Raw genomic sequence first — 27,837 nt, forward strand, 5'->3', positions numbered from 1 at the left:
AAAGGTTAACCTTGGATACCTCTTCAACAGGGGAAGCAGAACGGATTTCAAAGGGGGAGGGTGACCATGCATAATATCACACTCAGATGGTCATTGATATGTTTTTGCACACAGTTTGGGAAAAAGTGGGGCAAAGCCCCCCTTTGAAATCCCCCCCCCCCCCGATCCATGGCCCCTGTCCAAAGGTGGGAGAGGGCCCATACAACCCTGACTGAGATATCCATTGATATTCAATCAACTTAAAACATCCGTGGAACTGTAGAATTGCCTTTCAATGTTTCATGTTTGGATTTCAATATACACTTATTTGATAGAACACATCTGTGTTTAAATAAAATGTCTTGAAAACAAAGTTTCTCAGGAAAAAAATATCATTTACCTTTTTACATTAAGATCATTTCTTTACATCATTTTTATAAAATAACATTTCACAGCTCAATGAATATGAAATAAGAAAAAAAAATCGGGCCATTCTATTGCAAGAAATTAACGGATTTGAGTTGGAACAGAAAGTTGTATCCTGAAACTTAGTAGTTGTAGTTATATTCAGTAACACTGTATAAGAGGGTATAGTCAACCTACTATAGAAATTAATCCTGAGATTTAAGTTATCACATTGATACAAATTACAAAAGCAGCATAACATAAATACATTATACCATCATTGGTGTTTATGCAGAATAATCCAGACATTGATCAAAATTTGATTTCATCCATAATATGGAAATTATATCATTATTCATTCTCATTGTAATTCCTTAAATTCTTACATTTAAGTCATAAAGCACAAATATTTTGCTCTGATTTCCAATATTACTATGAACAATATTGTGAATTAGTTGTAGCTACAGCGCAGATGACATGATATATTGTTACCATAAAATAGAAAAACAATATACAAGTTACAAACAGTGGGTAGGTTTACAGATATGTCCCCATCTGGAGCTTGCTCAGTTCACTCGACCTGGTGTGACCTCTCACCCTTGACCTTCATCCCATAACCTTTGACCTTGCGACCTATCTATGCTGGGGCGCTGTCTCTTGGCTTGGATTGCCTTGGTAGGGATCATTTTGTCAGGGTCTCAGAACTTTTGTGCCTGTTTTGAGCAAAAAAAATATAAGAAATAAAGAATAAGATTGCAGTTAGGGTGTGTCTTATTAGCTTAGCTCTTGCTTCTAATCTGTAAAGGATCATTTTGTTTTGCATGCCATGCATGTTGCTTTCCCCTATGAGAAATACAACTAAAAAAAACTAAGTGTCATGTTGATGGATGACAGGACTTTGCCATGACAGTTGTTAATTGCAACCACTTAAAGAAATTTTAGGACCGGTTGCTTACTATATAAGAATTCACAATTTGAAAATATCCAAACACAAAAAAGGAAATTTCAGGGTTCTAGGAAAGTTAAAATGTTAAAAATTGAAAATCTATAAGCAGGCATTTGCTATATTTTGCATGTTAGCACATTTAATTCCCCAAACTGAACCCAACTAAATATTTGAATTGGATCTATTTCTAAATGGATGTTATAGAAAAAAAACAGTTAATTATATTACGATCGTGAAAAGTGGGGTTTCGGCAATTAATTCTGTGATGAGATGACAAAAAAAACACCAACTGAGAGGCATAATTTCACCACATGCAAGTTATTAGTATTCCCATCACCAGCATTGCCAGGTCAAAGGTCAAAGGTTAGCATAAGCAATGCAAGAAGGAACTTATTAGTAAAAGCACCAATACTATTTAAGCCCAAGTATAGAAAATACCACCTTCACGATGATCCATTACAAATAACACTCTAAAATGAAATGTTGAATCAACATTTAAAAGGTTGGAGGAGTAGCAACCCAATATATCCAACCTTGCATAAAGCTGAATCCAACCATTTTAAGAGTTTGGTCAAAACATTTTAAGTGGTAAATGCAATACTAAGAAAAGGTTATCAATCCAGCAACCTTTTAAATGTTGATTAAACATTTCTTTTTTTCGAGTGAACTAGAATACAGTTTAATCACCTCTTGAAAATACAATTTAATCCTAAATCATGTTATAAATAGAATTTGAATATTATATATGTTTGTGCTGAGAGGATATTTGATCATAGCCAACACTGAAAATTTACATTAAGGACCTTCTTGCTTCAATACTGCAATTTATGGTAAGTTGGTGAAAGTTTTGTAGTATACGAACAAGTCACAAATCATATTCTACATTACCTTCTTCACTTAACATAATGGCTTTACAGTAAATACAGAAAGTAAACAGTGAGAAATCACACCACCAATCCCATAATGCAACAGTCTGTACATTCAAGAGTGACAGAGTGAACAGAGCTATAAAGCCCAGATGTGATTGGATGAATATAAAATAAACTGCAATATTCATGGCAAATATCTCATTTCCCCCCTGACGCCCTTCAGTTTCTCCATATATGCACAATTGGTTAGATATTCACTGAACAAAATAGAGGCCCTTTCAAGGTCATTATTCTAGAGTTAATAGAGCGCCTGCATGGCAATCATGATAAATTTATCATTTCAACCGATGTCTCATGTTTGGTGCTCTAATCTGGGTCTGCAAACTTGATGATTTTTTTACTTCTTTTTTTTTTTTTTGCTTGTCAAATTCCCCCCCCCTCTCGACATGGTTTTCCAGGCACATCACTGAGGAACAATATTGTTGTTGGTTCCAAAAAGAGATATTATTTTGGTTATAGATATCCTACGCCTACAATGAATAATCATGGAGCTAAGGGAATAATCATGAGTTCATCTGGAGATAATAAAGGAAGCAGTTTGTGCATCTCGATCAGAATAGTTTATTCCCTCTCAGAGATATCTATTCGCTCTCTCAATCCCTCAGGAGAAATGAACCAATTGATATTCTTTGCACTTCCTCCCTCTAAACATAGAATGCAATTACATCCAACCAATTCCATAGCCCCACATATATTACCCCCCTGTCATTATTAAACTGTATGACCATTATAAATATTGGCGCCTTCATAACGTCTGGTATGTTCAGATATGACTTAAGAAGGGTACCTTTAGATATGAAAAATTTAGTGCCAATAGCAATGTTTGCATTGGACTCAGTAGCGAGTAGGGATGACTTTTATTTCCATGTAAAAGAGATATTCTCAAATTTTAAATCAACAATTCTAACAATGCAGCCGAACATGAATCATAGAGTTCTGAAAATGTATCATTTATATTATTTTGTTTTACTTTATGAAATTTTTAAATAAATCTAAATGTTTGTTTTCAGGATCATGATTCTCTAGGAAAAGTGATCAATGCTCTGTAAGGACTATCCTAAGGTGTTAAACATACACCATGAAGGTTGGAACACAATACCATATAGTGTTACAAACAGAATGTGTCACAATTATAACACCTGCGAGTGTTAAACCTAACACACAAGAATGAACACTGGTATAAATGCTTGGTGTCGAGCCTGCTTGGTGTGTAAGTCCTCTATCTCAAATCACTGTCTGGTACAGTGTTAACACCATTGTTTTTGTAGTAGTGTAAACCATGTTTCTATGATGGGATAATGAAAGCCTCATTGACTTTGCAGAGAACGGACACTTATTGGAAGCACCAGAGGATGATGAGACATCTAACATGAATACTGCAGTTTATTTTCCAATCAAATGTTCATGAAATGGTGAACCCCTTGACGAAATGAAATGGCTATTATGGCATAATTGACTTGTCATGAACAAAATGAAAATGTTCTGAATGAGATTTCCTTATACCGCTATGTGAAATATACTCTTTATAATACATGAACTTGATAATAATATTTCTGAAAGATATGATATATATTTACATTACAGTTACTGATATCTTCTGATGAAATAAAATAATGTGAATAATAATAACTAAATGAAAGTGAAAGTGTAAAATATAACTAAATATGATATATTGAATGAAATGCTTGTTGGTATGTAATGTAAATGATGAATGAACATGAGTAATGATAAACATTATGATTATATATTGTATTCATATTTAGAAAATAAAAATAAAGTCAATCACAGTATCAGAGAGACACAACTAGGAATCAAACATTGTAATTCCATACAATCAAAGCTAAACTTAACCTAAATTTAAGAAAACAAGAACAAATCACTCACAATTAATGTACCATAAAATTAGATAACACTCTCGTTTTTAATTCCTGTACTTAATCTTTCTATCTTCACACACTAATATACTCTACATAGCAAAATAACATAAAATTTCTATAACATAAATTTATGTTTCAATATTAACACTTCACACACACAAAACACATATGTTCATTAAAGCATGGTGGTAATATATAATAGTACATATATGCAATGCAATAGGACTGACATTTTTGTATATTTGGTAAATAAATCACAGTACTGCTATAAAAAATAAATATTTGCCATGCGACAAACAAAAACCTATATAAATTTTTCAAATAATCATGAATTCCAAATATTAAGTATGTACTGAAAATTGAAATAAGAAACTGAAATGAAAACATTTTTTTTTTAGAAATCAAAGCTATAGAAATAATAGAATGAAATTCATGATGAAAGAGATTTTGCGACAAAGAACATAAAATACATGTAGATTGGCGTAAAATATTTGTAAATGGTGGTCGTAGAATTTGTGGAAGAAATTCTGATGGGATCCATTAAGCACCACAAATGCACAAACAGAAATTTTGACATTCCTGTCTACTTATTAATGCTAAAGAAATAATAAGTAAATAATGTCCTATCTCGATCTAATCAAATGAATCATTAAGTTATCTATGACTCAAACTTTAATAGGGTGGCAATTTGGATGGAATCTTTAATACTTTGTGGAAGCGCCGTGGTGTATCAGTTCTGACACTCGCCTTGTAATCAGAGGGTCGTGTGTTCGAATCCCACCATGGCCTAGCGCCCTTTGGCAAGGCGTCAATCCACACTTTGCCACTCTCACCCAGGTGCTAATTGGGTACCAGTACGAAACAACCGTCATTGTGTTTGGTTTAGCAAGTCTGCGCCTAACAGGCTGCTTGAAATGCAATGAATCCAGTGACCGGGTAATAATAATAATTGTGAAGCGCTTTGAACAGTCGTAGATTGATAAAGCGCTATATAAATGCCAATTGTTATTATCATTATACTTTTTCAAACAATATTAAAATATTATTAAATGTTGTCTTCATAAGATGCATACACATTGTATGCGGGGCAATTAATAATGAAGAGAAATTCTGATCTGATAAGCATTATATTAAAGCAGGATGTTATTATTATTAAAGTTATCTTTTCTGTCATACCCTAAAATCTTTCATTATTCACATGGTATCATCAATCCATAATTCAGAAAGGTTAATAGCACTACTCCATCATTTATTTACTTGGTCTGTTGAAGTCAATGAATTTTGAATTTCTCCCCTCACAAGATTTGTTTGTTTCACTACCCGTCATACATTTCTGGGTAAGACAACTTTCATGGACGATATTTAAAGCATTTTTGTTTATCCTTGTAAATACTGAATGATGAAATGAACTATTTACAGGAATCCACGCTTTCCAAAATATATTCCGAGGTCACAGTAACAAATAAGCACCTTCTTTCCATACTCTTTCCATCAAGATAGACATTTTCACAGTGTGTCACAGAATAAGTTATTAATGAATAGGTTGTCCATAGTTTCATTGACAGTGGAGTGTTAAAGATTGGCACTTTTTTAATATTCATTATTTCTTGGTGGTGAATCCTCTTTCAAATTCAAATAAGACATGAATACATTGCTGCAACAGTATCCTAAAATAATATAAATACAGATTTCTTTTTGTCAGATAACTATTTCAAAGTTAAGAATGAAAAATAAATTATATTTAAAAAGTAAACTATCTACTGCATTTAACTTTTTGAAGTCAATTTTTAGCATACATACATATGACTCTGGACCTAATGTACACAGCAAGTTTTAATGAGTTATTGTTTTGATGATTTTTTGTTTATATTTACATGCAGAAATGGCCATAAAATATTTTGGCTGTATATAGCGAAAACAAACAAGCATGATTTTTTTTAATGGTTTGTATTCAGTAGTTAGTTGAATGCCACTGTCTGATACTGAAGTAAACAGAATGGTGTGATTGTTCTTCAATATTTGTATTTCATTTTATTAGTCGTTTCTAAAAACAAATATAAGACAAATATTGATTTTGTGTTGGTAAATTGGTAGAGTGCATCTAAAAGTAAGCTCATTCTTATTATTGACAAAACGCCTTCTTAATAATGATTAATATATAAAAAGGGTTGTTTTCTTTCTTTTTATTAGGTAAAAATACCTACAATAGTCTATAGATGACTGTGAATACATGTATGTATGCTTACTTTAGAAGCTGGATTAAACTCTTACAACACATTAAGAAGAAGTATAACATGGTATTTGTTTTGTTGTGGCATTTTTTTGGCAATAATAATTGGTACAAAGAATAAGAAAGTACTGAAAACCAGCATGAAAGTTATACAAACTAAAAACAAAAACATTGATTATCCACAAGGAAATCTATAATGCACATATATTTCAGCTATTCACAGAGATACAATTAATACTATGCAGCCATACACATGTACAAATAGGCCTATAATGTTCATGAATTTGATATGACAGCATGAAATAGCAGGTCAATCACAAAGCTGCACTAATAATTGCACAATTTCACTACATATATATACTATATATAGGTAATTTGATAAACACAGGCAGTGCACTTTATAAAGACTATATAATTGATAAATTCAAGTCTCACAATAAATATAATAATCAGACCAGACATCCCCCAGGCCATGTTGTCACGACTCACCATACACACAAGAGCAAGCTGAGCAACAAGATGGCAGTTTGTCAAATGGATTATTTAAAGGGGAATCCTACCCAAATAAAAACTTGTTTTTATAAGGAAAAGAAATGTCAGACAAGTTGATAGGTGAAAGTTTGAACAATATCGGACAAAGTTGACAAACAACAAGAAAGTTATGAATTTTCAAAAGTTGTAAATATTGGTAATCACTATACCCATGGAGACTTCAAATTGGCCGCACATGTGATGTCATAGTGATGGAAGGCAAGGATTACTCTTCCATGTACTCCAATACATATTATGGCTAAAAATCATTTTGTCCCTAAGTTTTATTTCCAATTGAATTTTTTGCTTTCATGAGGACATATCATACTACCTGGGTTATATTTAGATTACTTCCCCAGGGGAATTGGTACTTAGGAGAAAACCACAAATCCCTGATAGTAAAGTACATGGCCTATGGGAAAGTTGTCCTTGCCCCTTGTCATAATTTACTTACCCAGTTGCCAATTTGAAATCTACATAGTATTAGTGATCTTAATTTTAAAGCAGCTATAACTTTCTTATTGCTTGTCTGAATTCTTTCAAACTTTCACCATTCTGTTTAATCTATTTTTCTCTTTCCCAACACAACATTTTATGGCCAAGGCTGGATTCCCCTTTAAACACTTTAGGAGTTTAAAGCATTTTAGGACAGATTAAAAAGAAGCTGTATTTTAGAATTATTGCCATGCTAACCAAACCAGATATTGTCTGAAAACCGAATGTGGAACACACTCTTTCTATGCAAAAGAAGGTTGCCACTGAATGTATGTCATCATAACATTAAAACAGAATTTTTTATGAACTGTACTAAAAACTGTGAGAGTTGAGATTCTTAATTATTTTCTACACATTTTCTTTTGAAATTTAAACAGTTTGTTTTTCTCAAGTAAGCGTTTAAATGTGATTTTCACACTGAATAAAGCATACATGACTTAATCACAAAACAGATTAAAAAGATGTTTCCATATATTGAAGATTTGTGTCAACAATTCCTCAAACCTACATTGTTTCCGCTTATGCACCAACTGATTAAAAAGACGTTTCCATAAGATTTTTTTCAATGATTCCTCAAACCTACATTCAGTTATGCACAACAGGCTAAATAGAATTTTTTTTAACTTTGCATCTAGTAATAAGCAATATGGCAGGTATATAATGCTTGCTATATCTTTCAAGGCATGTTTTTATTTACAGTCATAAGTATATAAAGCCTATTTAGTCACTACATAGTCGGTTAATCAGCAACAATCACCACAGACAACAGACAATTCACATATGTTACAGTCACACCGCTGAAACTGACTCAAGATTGGCAAATGCTAATCCATCATAACCAATGACCTAACATTGTTAGATTTGGAGTCGGTGTGACTGAACCCAAGGCTGCTGAACCCTAATCTTGTACAGGGTCCTATCGCATGAAAACACACTTCAGTAATAACTTTGGTAGTAGTATAGGTAACTACCAGGGAAACCTTCCATTTGATTGGCTGCTGAGCCCTGTTACCATAGCAGTTACGATTGATGGCAAAGTTACTATAATACAACAGGGTCCTGTAGGGACTTTTCAGTTGAACATAACTGATACCCCTTTCACAAACCCATCCTCCAATTATCCGCCTAAGAGTAATGTGGATAATTCAATAAAAATTGCATTCACAAACTCCGCAAAATAATCCGCACTATTTTTTTACGAGCGCCCGACCTGAAAAAGGCGGATAATTGTCATGGCAACTGCACACGCCCCGTCCGATGGGGTTGTGTTGGAAAAGGGTGACCTTGTGACCGCACCATGGCAATTATTCGCATTAATTTGGAAATGCGTTCATAAAGTCAAAATCTGGTCCCGATGCTGCTATTATGCGGATAACTCTGGTCCTGCTCCGATTTTACGACCAAATTATGCGGATATTATCCGCATAATTGGGTTTATGAAAGGGGTATAAGATGTGGTGAACAAGGTGATCACCTTGTCCTATAATGGTGTCTTGTCGTCAGCTGCTCATGAATGATGATGAAGCAGCTGAAAGAAAATCTATATCATCCTCAGTATTAGTGCAGTGTTTGGGCCTTGATGTTATTAAGAGCAACTATCCATCAACCAGTAGGCCTACGCACCGAGTCAGCAATATCTTTAAGAATCACCAAACTTAAATTAGCCAGTAACCTGAAGAATAAAGAGACTCCTTGAAGTGCAACTGAAAAGTCCCTTCTACAGCAAAATCTGTGGTGTCAATTGGTGTCCAGAGGACACTCTAGACATCTTACTCTGGGGTTAGATTTTTAGTGTTAGATAACACCTATGGGGTGTTATTACACACTCCTTTGGTGGTTACTCCACTCTTTGGTGTTATGTTCAAACTAAAACTATACAATATAATTTTGACGCCTCAGCTGTTGTCCTTGAGGGAAATTGACTGGTGCAATTCTTCACACCCAAGTTTTTACCATGTAACACCTCACATCATTCAATCTCACATAGTCACATATAGTTACACTGGTGTAAGAACAAACACCACAATCATTCCTAATCACACCGATGATTGACCTCACATCTCACTCAATGACCTCCTGAGATTGTGGATTAAGACACCGAGTGATCGTGATTCTAAAAATGATGTCAACTTATTTCAAATCATGTGATCTTCTAAGAAGCTATCAAATTGATGATGTAATCATTGATCTACCAATCAATTTACTGATCCAATCACGTGACAATCTACATTCAATCAACTTTTCATTTTTTACTATTTCAAGGTTATACATGTACATGTAACTGCACTACTCACACCAACTACATATCTCTTACACACATGGTAACATTTAACACAAATTTCTGTCTACTAATTTCTATATGATTTTTCTATACATTGCACATAAAACTATTTAGGCAAGGTGGTAACACTACTTGATAATAGGCAGCAAATATTGCAATTGTGGGTATAATGCAGCATGCAATGATAGAATCATATTAAGATTGCTTGATTAGGTGGGATGATTAGATTACACAATAACTTCATGGGTGGCTTGCAGATATAATAAGCATGCAAGAGTGCAACATGAATCACAAATGCAACAACAATAAAATTTATCAGCAGACATGTCATATAACAAGAGCAATTTCATACCCTAACACTAAACCTTCAACTATCTACTGCTTAGCCGTTTCAACATATTCTTCTCCTCCACCTACCCTAACCTCCCTATCAAATTCCTTCTGAACCATGTCACGCTGAATTTATTTGATTTATCCTATAAAATGTACTGCTTTCATGTGCAGATGCATGATTAATAAAGCACTACCAACCTAACACCACCCCTTAGTCCCACCTATTAACTTTTCTAGTATTTCCAGCTGTGTCTCTCTGACCCTGGGGCCACATTAAACAATTCGTCAAGAAGCCCACGGCATTCAACATAAGGACATTCCTTTACCTCCTACTGTAAGTACTTGTAGACTTTGACGCAGTGATTGCCCGAGTCGGCCACAGCTACGTGCCCATCGCTGGTGATGCAGATGTCTTGAGGACCGTACAGCGGATCCCCCATGGTGTTGATGTATGACACGAAGGAACCACTGGAATCAAAAACCTAGATGAGGGACGAATGTGGGTACTGTGTTAGAATTAAAAATGCATAAACTCAAGAGATCAGGAAAGCAGATGAATAAGGAGAGGAAGGGGGATGAAAAGGTACATGTAATCAAAGGGTTAACGCTCATAACTCCGAAGGTTTACCATTCTCAAGGTTGACTACTCCGAACATACATTATTCCAAAAAACACAAATTGTGTTTATATCAAGATGTTCTTTCATCTGAATTTGAAAAAGAAGATTCTATTCATTCAAAAAATTTACAAAGATTTGTTAGTGACTGGTTTGAAAATGAAACAAGGTTCATATTGCCACAGGTTTGGTAGTTCAGAAATAAAATAAGATTCATCAGTATTAAAATAGCAAATGAAGTATAAAATCCTTCCTTGATTTTCAGACTTTCTATCCTTCCGAATGAATATTTTTTGCTTTCTGATTAATGAACCTTTGGAATAACTAACCTTTCAGATGAATGAACCTTTTTATAAAGTATTCAAACCTTCAAGCTCTAACTGATCAAATGAGATGGACAGGCAGTCAAGGGACAAGAAATGAAAGAAGACTGAAGGAAAGAATAAATATAGGAAGATTGAGTATGTACATAGATCATAGGAACATACCAAACCTTGTAAACCAAAACTCCAAAAGACAGTAGAAGAATAATAAAGAAAAGTACATCTCAGAATTGCCAATATCTAAAGCTCCTTGCTAGTATTTAAAGTTTCTGAACAATAACAAATTTGTGCATGCAGCTACTTCATAATGATCTGTCACAAGGTGTTTGTTTTGGATATTAGTTTACACTAACCTGTAATCTACTGTTGCCCCAGTCAGCCACTATGATGTTTCCAAGGTTGTCCACAGCGACCCCCGTTGGAGCGTTGAACTGACCATTACCCTCCCCTCTGGAACCAAAAGATGTAATCAGCTGACCATCAATACCAAAGACCTTGATGCAATGGTTGTGGAAGTCTGAGACTACTATGTGGTTGTCTTTATTAACAGCCACAAAGTGAGGGCCACATAGCTGTTGATCCTGTGCTCCTCTTGATCCAATCTTATTCAGAACTTTCCCAGATGGAGAGAAGATGAAGATGGTACTTGCTCTGTTGTCAACAACAATGATGTTATTATTATTGTCCACTGCAACTCCTTTTGGAGCCACTAGTTTGCCGGTGCCGATCTTGCTAATGAATTTCCCGTCAGGACTGAAGATGCTTATCCATTTGTTTTCATAGTCAGCAACGATGTAGTTGCCATTGTGACTGACGGCTATTCCAGTTGGACGTTGGAGTTGTCCATTACTACGACCCCTGACACCAAATCGCTGTTTGACTTCCCCACTGGAGTTGAATCCTTGAATACACTGATTGTTACTGTCGGTCACCAGAATACGTCCTGATGCAGTTGAAGTTATACCTTGAGGGTTGGTGAATTCACCTTTGTTGCGCCCATGTGTTCCAATAGTCATAATCAAATCATCCTCAATGGGATTATTGCTTCGGAATGTTCTGATATTTCCGCTGGCACTCTGAGGCCTGCGGGTGGCTTTCTGCCTAACACTAGTCCTGACTGGAATCTTACCCGAAGGTGACTTTGGAGTAGTTGAACCATCATCTTTACAACCTTTGAGCTTGAATGGACTTCCTCTTATATGCTCATCAAAGAGCTTTATGACAAGACTATGGCTACCCTCCTTTTGCACAGTGAAGATTACATCATAGGTACCATTGCGGTTGTCCAGAATTGGCAGATCATCTACTTTTGAATCAGGAGTTCTTAGTTGTGCTGAAAGAGGAGCATTGCCAGTTTTGACCAGAATACCTCGGCTGTTCTTAGTGGTGATGGTGACAGCTGTTTGATCACCAATCACTGCACGCTTCAGGCCCTCACCACTGGCCACAGACTCATGTGGAACGGCACTGTTTGACTGCACAAGCCCAATATTAGCAATGCTTTTCTGAATGGAATCAATGTCGCACGACACGTTGATGTAGTCATTCTCCTCTGGTTTGAGTTGCATAGTAAGCTGTGACAATTCCTGTAATCTACTCAGCATCTGCTTCTTAACTAACAGTACATGTGTTTCATTGTCACTAGCAAGTGCTTGCTTAGTAAAGTCACAGTTATTCTCTATACTATTCAAGCTCTCCTGCAGAAGACTACGTTGTCTTTGTAGCACACTTTGTTTTGCACTATGAACGGTATCAAGTTCCTTGATCATCTCTGTCTTTCTTTCTCGAACTTCCTCTTCAAGGTTCTCAAAGGATTCAGTGATCTGGGATTCTGCTTTCACCTTCTTCTCTGACAACCTTGATGATATTGAGGTCACCTTCGCTATTGCATCTTTGAGTTGGGGTATCTGCGTTTTGGCTTCCTCAAGGATCTTGCGTAGTGTCTCTTTGTGTTCCTCTATGACATTAGCTAGTAATACTGTACTGTGATCGCAATGTTCCGTCACTGTGCACTCCTCACATATAGCCGTCTCACAGTTATCACAATAGTATGTCAAGGGCTCCCCTTCATGGCTAGCACAAGAGAGCATCTGATCTCCAATAGGTGAGTCTCCTCCCCCATTGCTCTCTGGTCTCTCCAGAACTTCCATCAGGTTCGTGATGAAGAAATTGGACTGTAAACCTGCAACACCTCTCTCTGGTACGATGGACTGCTGCCTGCAGAGTGGACAGGTCAGGGTCAGAGATTCCGAAGGGACGTAATTCTCCAGACAATTCTGGCAGAAGGTGTGAAGGCATGGAAGGACTTTGGGTATCTTGTAGCGATCCAGGCAGATACCACACACCAGGAACTGCTTGTCTATCTGCTTGACGACAGGGCTCTGAGATGCCATTTTGATGGCAGTGTCTTCAGAACCTTGCAGAAAGCACCTCCCTCTCGTGATCTGTATAGGAAGAACATAGAAGAAGGATATATGAATATCAGAATACATCATACCTTCTATTCTCTAATCGTAACAGTTTCTGGTTAGAAATTTTTGACGATTTCATTTTTGCATTATTCATGCAAAAAGCAAAATGAAAATCTCCACAAATGTATATAGCTCTTGCCATACATAGAAGCATAGTAAAATAATGAATTTTAATAACTTTTGAATAAACCAAACTTTTCAAGTATAACCAAAATACAAGTATCTTATCTTAAAGTTTGGCTAAAATGGCAGTTCTTGAGAACTTATCATAAAGAATATGTTAAGATGGTGAACCATTTACAAAACAGGATACATCATTTTGAAATGCATGCTAAAGAGAACTGTTCAGCCTGAACTCTCTTAAGTAGAAGCTGATCATTGCAACTACTTGCAATGTGACTTTAGGTCCTGTTTATAATCCTTAAACATACATAAAGGTTTGACCTACATAGTTTGAATTCCCATAGTGACTTTCATTCACATGATCATTGGCTATCAATGCATAAGGGACATTACAATCCAGGTCTCAACTATGTTCTGACAAATGTTGCAATTATCCGTGAAAAGACTTCAAGGTTCTCTCCTCTCATGAGGTTTGACCCAGGGTCTGAACCCTTTTTTCATGTGTCTTTCTTTTAAATGGGGGAAACCAGACTAATCTATTGTACCCACATGGTCAGTTTGCTTAGTCCCAGTAATTCAAATATGTGCTGAGCTTAAAGGCTACACTTTGCCACCTTCTACATCGGTAACTGTCTGATACTCCACTTCACCAATTTTCACCAAAGTTTCACAGAGGTGGGGGAAGCACGAAGTGCCTATTGATTCTGGCCAAACGTGTGCATATAACAAAAATGAAAATATAATTCTATAGAAAGAATCACAGATAGAATACAAACAAGGGAATAAAATCTGTTTATCAAAGATTTTTTAAAAGTAAATTTTGATTGTTCTCAACTTCTCATTGTCTTGAAAGTAAACAGCCACTTGGTCCAAACAGCTGCTGCCTTATCAATTTTTCTCTCAAAAAGTATGAACACAATAGCCAAACATATATTATTGAAAAAAAAGAACTACCTGCCACTTAATGCATATATTTTCATTTTGCAGTTGTAAGATGCAAAAAAAAACACAACCTCAGTGAGGCTCAGTCCTATAAATGCAAAACTTATTTCAGGTCTGGTTGCTATGCTTGAGTACACTGAACATTATATGCAATCAACCATACAATAATTCAATTCTGTACAATCAATCACGAAAGCATCACTTCATCAAAAGAGAATGAGCCCGTATAGTAACCATGAATGAAGTCTAAGAATGATCAATCACCTTGTCATGAAGGTAAATAAGACATGACATCTAAGTAGACAAACAATTTTACAGACTCCCAGTCTCCTCCATGTACATGATTCTGTATCTCCTATTGGGTGTTTTCAAGTAATAATAGCCAGTTTTCATATATAGCGCTTTTCCCAGAATGGCTCAAAGCACTTCACAGCATATTATTACCCCTGTCATTGAATTCATTTCAATCCTGCATGAAAAGTACACAATTTCCACTCCTTGGGGAGCATTCCTTGCATGTATCGCAGCCTCATAATGGCACAGGGGAATTCAAACATACAATAACTCTCACATCCTACCAGGTATCCATTTAGAGCCTGGGTCGAGAGTGGCAAAGTGTGGATTATAATGCCTTGCCGAAGGACACTAGACCGCAGTGGGATTCGAAAACACAAAGCTACATATAGAATCACAAATCATAATATCGACATAATAAAAATTAAAATAGGATTATCAAGGGAGAGCATTCAAGCATTTTTCATAAAAATGACATGAAAATCCATATAATTCTCCCTTATTTCAAGGGACATGCCACTGCGCAGTTTGTACCATGAAGCAGTGGTCAGTTAGAATGTACATGTATGATTTTATCCAAAATCAGGACCCAGCTGTATCAGAGTATAGTAACTTTGCCATAAATATGGTCTGACTTCCATGAAATTCTTTATTTTCATTGGCTGTTGAGCACGACGATAGTAACATAATCATAACATTAATGCAACAGAGACCAAAAGGTCTACTATTACTGACGTCAGATTCATCATCAAGATTTTGGATGCATTCAATAGAGTTTTGACAGCCACTGATTTTGCAAGTTTGTCTTTCAAATCATTTCTTCTTTTTATTCAATGCAAGGTCTGAGTTTGTAGGACATTTACTGGGTATTTCCAGCACCAACAAAACTTTCCTGAACCAAATTTGAGTAGAAATTAGACCTTGATACAGTTAGTTTTGGTTCCTTAGACATCAATATGGAAATCTTACAATCTACAATGACAAGCCAAGAAAAAAAGAAATATATGGAGTAAATGAACTAAAAGTAGGTGAAAGTGTATACGGTATGTTCTGTTAGTATTGATTCATATGATACTTTCAGGTAAAACAGAAAACATATCTTCAAGAAAAGGTTCATTTTTGCAGAGATCAGCAACAGGTTAATAAACATCCTTTAAACTCGATAAAAGTTATCATTCTTGAAGCAGTCAAGATTCAATCAAGTTACAAGCTCATACATTTCCATCTCATTGCAAAAGTTAAGAATAGCCACTTGTTTGTCTGTACAGGTTGTACATTCATTCAAGACAATGTTATGCAAAAGTTCACAAGCAAGTCACAGAAATACTCTTAATTTTATCCATAAAACAGACAAAACTTGAACAAACTTGCAAAGCACAAATATTCATATTGCTGTGGTCAAGATGATGACTAAAGCTGAGAAGGATGGTGCTGAGTTTATTGGGTGTCAAGACTTATGAATACTTATCAAATGAGAAGAAAATATGAGACTATGAGAGTGCCACCGGAAATTCAAGAAATACTAGACATACCTGTCAATGATATCCACAAAAGTCTCCATTTTAACTCAAATATAAGATACAATAATTATGATTAAGAATCAACTCTTCAAGAATCAAATCTCCTTTAGAATCGAAGAAAATCAAATATGGAATGAGTTCTTGAACAAGTGATCCTGCACTAAGTAAGACCTATTATTGGACTGGTGTCTCAAGCAAATCACTCTGCAAGTATATACCTTTCTAATATTTCATGTCACACGTTCTATTGAGGATACAATTTCAGAAGGTATGTTCACACTCGAAAAGTTTTTATTTCTGTCAGAACTTCTTAGCTGCCCCCAAAAAATAACAAATAAAAATATTTCTATAGGAATTCAAAAAAGAAAGATGCAGTGTGTACAATATAAACTTGAAACTGATATCTTACCAAAATTTAACAGAATTACTGAAACCATATATTGAATAGCATATAGTCATCATTCACAAGATTAGGCTGAGTTATCAAAATATAATGAAAGATGAATAAAATCTGTTAAAAATTATCAGAATCATTTAATTTGTGTAGAAACTCAATCTTTAGAAAATGACACAAAGGATCAGGTTTTAGGCTGGTTTGTAAAATCACTGAATTTATGCTTAATATCAACAACTTTTAGAAAGATATGATTGTAACAAAAACTTTCAGGAAATCATGCTTGAACCAAAAACTTTCAGGAAATCATAATTACTTCCAGGAAATAATGTTTGCAACAAAACTTTCCTGAAATTAATGTTCTTGATGAAAATTTGCTTTTTCTGAACATGGTTGGATGTGTGAACTCCTCTCTTTTATATTTTCCTTTCTAGAAGACAATTGTGACCTTGTATGCTGTTTGATTCAATTGTTGACCTGGTCATGTGACAACACACTCATCATTTACACAAGAGAATTTCGGAAAATACATTTGACAGGAAGAAAGGAAAGGAGTGGAGGGTTTGTCTACTTTGCTTGGGATTGTGGCGGAGCAAGGATTTAAGAAAAACGGGTGTGGGGTTGGGGCTAAATTTTCTGAAATTCTCAAGAAAATAGTTGTTTTGATTTTTTTGAATTCTCAAACATACTTTTGTTTTAAATATAACTTCCATTTATAGAGGGAGATTTAAAAAAAAAGTGAGGGAAAACAGACGGAGCCAGGATTTTAGAAAAGTGGGGAAATGGAGGGAGTCCCTGAAATTCTACAAAAATGTGGGTTGATTCTTAAAGAATTTTCTCTTTTTTTTTCAATGTCACTTCCAAAAGTCATGACTAGAGAAAAGTGGGGAAGGGAGCACTGAATTATCCACAAAAGGGGAGGGGTTCCAAATGAGGTGACATTTGAGTAACTTAAGCTGCTAAAGCCAAATATATATATATAAATATTTGGATTCAATTTGCCAATATAATCACACAAAATCCATATTATTGTTAAAGGTCAAGTCCACCTCAGAAAAATGTTGATTTGAATCAATAGAGAAAAATCAGACAAGCACAATGCTGAAAATTTCATCAAAATCAGATGTAAAATAAAAAAGTTATGACATTTCAAATTTCGCTTATTTTTATCAAAATAGTTATATGAACGAGCCAGTTAGATCCAAATGAGAGAGTCGATGATGTCACTCACTCACTATTTCTCTTGTTTTTTATTGTTTGAATTATACAATATTTCATATTTTTTCGAATTTGACGATTAGGACCACTTTGCCTGAAGTACAAAATGTTAATAATGGAATTCCACATGTTCAGGGAGGAATGAAACTTCATTTCACATGACAATGACGAGAAAATCAAAATATTTCATATTTCATATAATAAAATACAAAAGAAATAGTGAGTGATGTCATCAGTTCCTCATTTGCATACCGACCGAGATGTGCATATAACTGTTTTGTGAAATGAAGCGAAACTTTCAAATGCCATAACTTTCTTATTTTACATCTGATTTTGATTACATTTTCAGTGTTATGCTTGCTGATTTTTTCTTTTTTTTATTCAAATCAAGTTTTATGGGGGTGGACTTGTCCTTTAAAATTGCAATGGATTTCTCTTCTCAAGAAGCCATGCATGTATCTTATCGTAATCCAAGGAATCTGATCTGCAAAGTGCATTTTAGGAGGAAGATTGCCCTCTTCTCTGTAATCATGAAGGCGTCTTCCAAAGTGAAGTGGTGAAGAAAGTTGTTCAAGTTCAGACAACCATTCTTCTAAACGTGAGGTGAGAACCTCCAAACTGAATACTGGGGGCAAGGGTGTTCTCCCACAAAGCTGTTTGCAAGTTTTGACGACTTTACGCATGACTGGTGATCCTTTCTTGCGGAAAATGATATACACAATATTTTCAATGGTATTGAATTAGTTCCTAAGAAAGAATCACTAGTCGCTCGAAAAATAGCTAACTCATAACTTACGAACAGCTATAGGAAACCCCCACTTACATGTAGCATCTTTTGGTGGAGGTGGGAGATGGTGCCATTCCAAAATACACTATTTTACAAGACCGTGAATGCCGTAGGGTGGAGATGTACAGAGTATATTTCAAGAATGTATGCTGGTATGTGAATGTTGAATGACGGTATCAACCAAGTGAGCATTAGAATAACACATTCATGTCTGCAAACATCAAAACATGCTCATCACATACTGTCGTTGCTACGAACACATTCCCGATGAAGTAACAGCGAGATTTGGATCGGAACTACAGCTACATGTATGGGGCTGCACAAACTTAATATTAGATGATGTGTAAAAAAATTAGGATCAATTTGAAATTAGAACACTGTGAATAACACATTCATGTCAGCAAACCTGAAAAAATGCTATCACACACTGTCAATGTACATGTAGCTAGCACATTCCCAATAAAACAGCGACAAATTTGATTGGTGGAACTGGGCTAAATATTTGCACCAAATATTGAGTTTTATTGCAAAATTGAGTCATGGATCAATCGTTAGGTGTGCAGTGGTCTTTAGACAGCCCCAAATACATTTGGGGAAAATTTTAATTGTAAAATTTAATTGTACTATTTGCATTTTCATACACTGCATAACAACTATCAATAAGACACTGATATGAGAGGAGTTAGAGAATTATTTTTTTTCACATGGAAAGGGAAATCAACTCTTTATACTGGTTAATCATTTAAGTATTTGGAATGGGAACCCCCCCCCACACACACACACACATACAGATATCAATGTGCCTTTAATGAATACACATGTCCAGGCATGATCCAAGGAAACATTTAAGTAATAGTGAACAGTTGTACACTGTACCGACAACTAATACATGTACACCTTAATCTTCAGTAGATAGCAGGATACAGAAGACACCTAATTTTCATTTTTTACTTTAAAATCAGAGAGGAATCATAAACTATAATATAATGAATAGCAAACTGTCTTTGCCTGATCTGGCAACAACAATTCCCAATGTAACCATTGAGCTACACAATATCTACTAAGTGATTGTAAGCAAGTTTCCATAATAAGGGGAAAAATCTTGTATGCTGAAAACTGCACGCATAACAATGGAAAATTCCAAACAACAAATGTTCACAATATTAAAGAACTACTTGACCGACATAAAAAAGTATCTTGAACGGTTTGAACCTTAATATTGAACAGAAAGCCATTTGCCAACACAATATGTGGTGATGGAGGACCTAATACATGAGTAACAAAAATATCCACATGTACATGTATTTAAAGCCCAATGATCTGCTCACTTTGGTAGACCCAAGAAAATCACATTTTTTTCAAAGAATATCAAGTCCAAGGAGATGTCACCAAAGAAGGATATGTGATAAGAAAAAACTATGGTTTTAGCTTTCTTTGCTATTTTTGGTACAGCATGCCACTCCATTCCTTGATTTGACTACAACACTTTAAGAATGATATTCAGAAAGAGACTACAAATAGCCATCTTGTAATTTTTTAAGGATTCGTCCTGGTTTATCTCTTGACCAGCGGAATGTCTGTTTGTTCCGTTAAATGTTGTGTGCACAGTAGATGGCATGCACAGGTTAATGGATGTATCCTGGCTAGAAAGCTCTTTGCGAACAGACACACAGCATGGTAGGTGGGCTGCTAAAACCTCTTATCTCAAAATCTTATGATTTTGAAGACAGCCCCAGCTCAGAGAAAGCTGTAATATAGAAATGTGGCAATTGAGGCAACCTCATATTGTCTGAAAACAGCCTTCAAATTCTTATCAAGTAGTCTTTCAAAGAAAAAGAAGGTTGCTAATTAAGTCATAACTCTAAAAATAAAAAAAGAGCTTATTCTGAGTAGTTCTCAATTTATTCTATTTTTGAGATACGAGGTTTTAACAGCTCACTGATAACATGTCCCCGTCTAGAGTAGATGACACGATCAATACATTGTATACAACCAGCTGGCTAGCACAGCTTAGGACCGGGTTTTATGCAAACTGTCCTTGATGGTGAGACTTTACAAGTTCCTGTTATAAGCTACCGAAACCTGCAATTTGAAGAGCAATATTGTTACATAATTTTGGTATTCATTATTTATTCATAAGAACTTAAGAAGCTATATGAAATGGGCAGCTTCTAAGATCCTGGCTGATAGTCACAATCAATTTGTAATTTTTACATACTTTTTCATAGACTATTAAACAGAATTATGAAACTGATTGTACCTCATACAGGCATTAAATGACTTGATTTCTTTGTTTGGTAATAAAGAGTCCATAATTAAAAATAAAAGTAAATGTTTAAGAGGTGCGAAGCAATGTAGATAAAAGAATACATAGGCCTATTTTTTTCTTCTTTACTCCTTTCACCCTTTTCCATTGAACTTTTTTTTCTATTTGCTACTGGATGCGATTTCATCTATGAAAAATCAAATTAGAAATAGACAGAGTTTAACATACTGCTTGATATGTCACATGAAAACAATGGTTGTTATTTCATTTGATTGTCTAGCCAAATGAATACACCAATGTCTCCATTGAATCAACACTTATTAGCCGTAACAATTCCTTCCACAATGTACTCTTTTCTGTCCTAACTGCATTCTAGATATGAAGAAAATTGACTAAAAAATGCTAATGCATGCAATTAGATTGGAATACTCCCCAAGGAGTAGATGATGTGCATCAAATATTGCATATACATGTAGACATGTCAAAATCCCAAGACCAGATAAAAAGTGATACTAGAAATTATGATAAGTATTATTATTACATGTATTACCATTAAAATTTGAATCAATACTGATCAAACCTTACTATTTGGGGGTTGTTTCTTGAGCATTTCTGCTTGTTACATTCCAAAAAGAATTTCACCAGATTAATTTTGAATTTTTATGCTATTACATAAATTTGATCACTGCTTTTTATCTGCTTTTTTATAATCCAGATGTTTTAAGGACATAGTCCAGTTCTAATTCTACATTTAATTCTACAAGTCTGTCTTCAGCATCTGATTCTAACTTTATTAATTCATTATTGTTTTCAATAATGGTGTTAAATCCCCAAGCACCTATAGAATTCAGTCAAAATGTTTATTTGAAGAATACATTCTTATATTTACCACTACATCAAGCAATAATTCCGCTCATTTTTTTCTCTATCTATGGATCTTTATATGACATCATCTCCATTCTTTTTGGTTGGAGGCGGATGAGTCATTGGTCATGTTACCATGGAAACAGGGAAGTCAGAGTCCATGACACATGCATCTTCATTGATTAAACCACCTGCATCCTACCCTTCTTCTCTATGCCATCAAGTAAAGGCCATTATACAGTCTGCGATAAATGCAATAAATGAACTTCTGTAATTCACCTTGAATTCATTCATTGTTATTTCAGTCACCTTGCAAAACAGAACGATTTGAAGATATTGTAGTAAAACTGTACTTTACGAAACTTTTTTTTAATTATTTTTTTTTACTTAACTGAGCATTTTCTTAGACAAAGTAGCATAAGACAAAATATAGTGTCAAACATTTTGCTTGAATACAAATCAATTTTCTGAGAAATGTTAGAATGTGCAGCTGTGATTAATTGAGCCAGGCACAAAAATTCAATCGCATAAAAACTTTCATAAAAAAAGACTATGAAGAAACCAAATTCTTGAAAATATATGAAAACGGCATTTACTTGACACTTCCATGTAGCACAATCCCTCCATGTAACTACATACAGGAAACAATGTACAAAGCAATACATTAATTTAAATCTTTTCTGATTTAAAAGTTAATCCTTAGAATTGAAAATAAATCCAATGTACTGCTCATAACTATTAACAGCCAATATGGATTTATTTTAAATCCTTGAAATTTAGAGAGTGAAAATTAACTACGTGTAAGTACATACAATAGAAAGCCTGATTTTTGTGTTGGTGTAAATGAGGCGAGTGAAGGAATGAAATACTTCCTCGATCATTCCACCCTGTTATATTGACGTCATAGGGGATGTATGTGATTGCAGTAAATAATGTGGAGATGAGAAAAGGGATTGTGGTATGGACTGAGGAGACCATGTTTGTATTCAAGACAAAAATGTGTTTGTCTTTAATCGCATTATAGCTCCCACTATCACCCATGCCTTCTTCATCACATAAGCCTGCCCACTACTCTTGTCAACATATTTTCTGCAATGTTTTTTTTAAATAAATGATGAGTATGACTACCCTATCTAGATATTGCATGATAATAAAAAGAGCAATTCTATTGTAGTGCTTCATCACTTTTCATTCATTTTTCTATCTGTTCAACGTTTAATACCATAGTATTATATTCAAATTTTAAAGGAAATAATTTGTTACTGAAATAATCCAAATCAATCACATTCACATTCCTAACCCTACCAATGTGAACTACATGTCGTCGGCCTTATGCCAAAAGGGCCTTAACTGCTTTTGGCCATTCCCAGATAATGGCGTTTATAAAGGTTTTGGCCTCTCTAATAATCAAAAGTTTGTGGTCGTTTTTTTGCTTTTGAAGCCAATTTCGATAAACGTGTTAAGTTATTAAGTTTTACATGAAATGTGTTAAATTTATTATAAAATATTCAGAACCCCTAAAATCGGGTTAAGGCCCTTTTGGCATAAGGCCGACGATGTAATAATAATCAAAGCATATGTTGGGATATTGATGACTCATAGATCTTAAGATACATGTATCTCCCAATCTATTGACACAGCTAATTAAAGGAACAAGGCAAGCATACAGAGTTTATGAATACAAATTATATCATACAAATATGCAGAACACATGTAATTTGAGAGCATGGCTTGGGGTTTATATATATAGGGCAACGGGGAAGGGGGAATCATTATATAGTCATGGCAACAATTGTCATGCAGATAGTGATATAGTATATGGCCATTTTAATTTATTCCATAGCACGCCGGATGAGTCATTGTGGATCGTTGATCCAGCACACGCTGAATGGCGTTGGCTTGGTTGATCACACGTGTTGCTCTAGGCATGGGTCGGTACAATGAAAGCATAGCATGTACGTACAGTATACTAATATGAAATTTGACCAAGTAGGCTAAATTTTTCATACGAAATACCTCCAAATTCTACTGTATTTCAACAGTATACATGTACACATACACTATAAAAAACACTATATTTTCAGAAGTTGAAAGAATGTTTGGTTTTTCATGACACTCTTGTGATTCATTAATTTTCTAACACTGAATACTTAATATTAGCCCTACATTTGCAAGTATCGAAATAGGATCCATGACTTTGTATATTTACCTGAAGAATAACATAGAAACAGACAAATTCACAGAATATAAGTAACCTCCGATAAAATTGCAATTATTGTTTTACTTCATGCAGTGTGCTGAGCATGTGACATGTATATTTAATTGATGATGATGATGATAATGCACAGCATTTGTATAGCGCCATATATCTGTCAAAGACATTCAAAGGCGCACTGGAGGAATGCAGGTGGATCATTACAACGGGGTTCAAAGAAAGAATACTGGTGGAAATGGGAAACTCTATTGTATTGATAGTAAAATGTACATTCACTTGAATACTATTAATCATACAAAATTTTAGTTAAAATAGAAATTAAATGTACATGTAAATGTAGAATGATAAAAACAACGATTGCCAATGGACTGTGAAACCTGTATTGGTCTAAACTCTTCCAAAATTTCATAAATAAAAAACACTTTTCAGCATTTGGCTTTATGGTAATCAACAATGAACAACAAATATCATGAGATGATCGTTTGCAAATTTATGCTTCAATGTGGTGTCTAATAAACATGAAATGTGCTTTTCTTATACAATAAAGTTTGCATTTATTAATCTAACGTTCACCAAAATGTTGATTTAATTTTCAAATAAAAATTCCTGGGCTAAGGATACCAATGAACTTATACATTTTACAATTAAGATGGATCAATCATTATAAATATTGCTGTTTGAAATTTTTGTTCACTTGTCTCAATAAAATCTTAATCTTAATGGCATAGTTTCCTTCAGCAAGAAATTGATCCACATTGTGCTGCACTCAACCCAGGTGAGGTGAATGGGTAACTACCTGGCAGGAATTTATTCCTTGAAATGCAGAGCGAGGAAAAGCTGCTTGAGCTACAGCCAGGGCAATAATATCCAAGTCCTTTGGAAGCGCATAGAGACATTATTCACAATGTGTTATGCCCTACACAAGAACTGACTATTATTATTATTATCATTATTATTAATTACTGGATTAAAAGAGAGTGATAAAAATATTCATGACATGAAGGAATTATGGCATCTCTTTCTAAACTTCCTACAATGTATGCATATACATTCGTAATTCCAAAGGTTCGTTAATCCGAAAGCGAAATAAGATTTGTTGTTCCAAAGGTTCGACAATCCGAAAACGATATAAGGTTCGTTGTTCCGAAGGTTCGTTAATCCGAAAACAAAATAATGTTCGTTGTTCCGAAGGTTCGTTTATCCAAAAACAAAATGAGGTTCGTTGTTCATTTCGTTTTCGGACTAACGAACCTTGGGAATCACGAATCTCATTTCATTTTCGGATTAACGAACCTTCCGAATTACGAACCTCATTTCGTTTTCGGAATTACGACTCTCATTCCTTTTCGGATTAACGAACCTTCGGAATTACGCCACAAATGTTCGGATTAATGAACCCTTTTTCGTTTTCGGATTAACGAACATCGAGGTATAGGCAATTTCCGTGTATCGCTCTTATGAACCTTCGGAATCACGAAGTGTAACCATCTCTATGTGCCATGTATGAAGAACAAAGCAATCACTTCACTTCCAATATACCTATATATTAATCTCAATATGCCTTCCATGGATGTTTTATTAAGGGTGTACCCATAGGCAAGAAAACAATAGACAATCAAAATCTAAATTGATTGAATTCATCAGGAAGTCCTTGAAATTCAACAAAGCAGTTGTGTATTTGAGCTGTGAAAGTGAATGCAGGCTATATATTGGCTATAGATATCAATTGGTTAGAATTCAACATCATATCAATGTCCATTTGATTTTGATGCGGCTTATTTTTGCAGGCATAAAGATAATGCTTGTGATTTCATAATAAATTTAGAAAGCAGATGTGATGTCTTGTCTCTGCGATCCTAGAAAAATCTGAAGGGGTTTCAGACAAATTTTCCACAATAAAAAAATCACCAACCTGTTATTATAAAACAATTAATGCATTTTTTAATTTGTGATGTTAGTGGAATGCAGGCATCTTAGTTTTTTATATAATTATGCAGTAGTACTCAGTGCAAGAGCCTTGTGCTTGTCACATATTGTAAATACCCTCAAGCGCGACACATCACCAATACATACACATAATGTGCATTATTTGAATTAAAAAATGTTACAAATATTCATATACATGTATAATTTATAAACACAAAGAGGCACATTTACACTATAATTACATTGCAGAAAGCTTTGTATTCATACTTTATTTCATTTTCTGAAAATTGACATACAAAACCTAATGGGGTAAAAACTTTCAGCTATCTTATGAAGATATGGAACTCCTATGAAACAAGATACAATATTCATAAGTAAAGTTTTTAAAAAAATCTCATACTAATGCCTAAAATCTGAATACTACAGGAGCATTCATGACAGGAATTATAATCTGTTCTTGGTTTTTATTTATCAATTTCTAACATTAGGCGATCATGACAAAGCGAGCCAACATAACATGTAGTCAGGGAATGACCTATTGGTCAGATGCTCAGACTGAATCATCTCAAACAACCCCTTTCCTACATGAAAAAGATTTCTTTGGCAAAAAATTTGTTGAAAAAGACTGACTTCAGACATTACTCTGCAAAATGGGCATCCCTGTGAAATATTCTCCCAAGCGTTGCACAATTTACAATAAAACATAAGAAAGAAACCATGATGGCAATACAGCAATCACTCTAGCTTGTAACTTTACATATGCCATGTATATCATACACAAGCAAAATAGGCAACCACGGAAATCGGTATAGCATAGACATACTGACCACATTTTCACCTGAAATTCATAAATTCCTCTCTGACACTACAACGTATTATCATTCAAATATTACAACACATACCTGGACACCATGGCTAAAATGTGATCATAAATGAATCGCTATTTCCGGCTTTCCTCCTCCAGACACAATCTGGCATACCTCACAAACTGATCTGTACGTACCACCGGCATCACTCCCTTATGGATGGATGGATGCATGTGATTTTAAATTCATAAGATGCAGGAAGCAGATGAGGGTTTACTATGGGAGAAACAACATCAGATGGTCTTGTGTTCTTACTCTCCCTACTACACCGCTCTCTCTAATTATGTGGGAATAATTCGACTGGAATCTACCACTCTTTCATAGGGGGGTTGTGTCACGTGAGGGATGTGGTGGGCTAGATTGGTGAAGAAAATCTAAACTTGAGAGAATAGGCACCAGGCATGATATCAAATGATCAACTCTCTTTTGTTCTGTCAAAATGAAGTTTAGAAATAAGACTTTACACCTCTGAATTTATCATAAAAAGAGAAGTAAGATAAACCATTAAAGAGTTGAAAAAGTAATAGATCTTGTTGCATCTACCAAGTACCCAAAAAATTAGTCAAACGCTAAATAACAAATCCTGGAATGTACATATAGCAGCAAAAGTGATTTTAAAATTAGTCAAATGCTTGATAATAAATCCTGAAATATCGTTAGCATTCATCTGAACCGTCGTATCAGTCAATTTTGGTCAAAAAATCTATTTTGAGATTTTTGAAAAAAATGAAAGTACATGTCCTATTCTATTCAATACTAAATTTCTAGGCAGCAATTTATTTATTTTCTGAGATATGAGGGGATTTTCACAGCGACGCCGTACAAATTTTTGATAAAATGTGCAAATCCCATTGGAAACGTACTGCAGCAGAGCGATACGATGTTTTGACTGACCGCGATTTCAATGCGTGCGGTGAGCCAAACTGTCGTATCAGCCATCTGCACTGCATTGACTTTGCACATGAAAAGCAATACAACGTTTTGATTGACTGCGCGCATTGAAATT

At 34.8% G+C, this 27,837-nt stretch overlaps 1 protein-coding gene across 2 annotated transcripts; it reads right to left on the reverse strand.

The window, feature by feature from the left end:
* Positions 1-1,056: 1,056 nt before the first annotated feature.
* LOC121410053 (tripartite motif-containing protein 2-like) lies at positions 1,057-27,248 on the reverse strand. 2 transcript variants are annotated; one of them, XM_041601898.1, is made up of 4 exons: positions 26,868-27,248; positions 11,299-13,389; positions 10,333-10,488; positions 1,057-1,097 (listed from the first exon to the last, which is right to left on the reverse strand). In XM_041601898.1, the coding sequence occupies exons 2-3, from the start codon at positions 13,336-13,338 to the stop codon at positions 10,336-10,338; spliced, it is 2,193 nt and encodes a 730-aa protein (XP_041457832.1). In that variant the 5' UTR covers positions 13,339-13,389; positions 26,868-27,248; the 3' UTR covers positions 1,057-1,097; positions 10,333-10,335. The 2 variants fall into 2 exon arrangements, with proteins under 2 accessions (XP_041457832.1, XP_041457840.1); XM_041601906.1 differs by lacking the exon at positions 26,868-27,248 and adding an exon at positions 16,308-16,386.
* Between the last annotated feature and the right edge of the window lie 589 nt (positions 27,249-27,837).

Source organism: Lytechinus variegatus, chromosome 1 (assembly GCF_018143015.1).
Source record: "Lytechinus variegatus isolate NC3 chromosome 1, Lvar_3.0, whole genome shotgun sequence".
Taxonomy (NCBI): Eukaryota; Metazoa; Echinodermata; class Echinoidea; order Temnopleuroida; family Toxopneustidae; genus Lytechinus; species Lytechinus variegatus.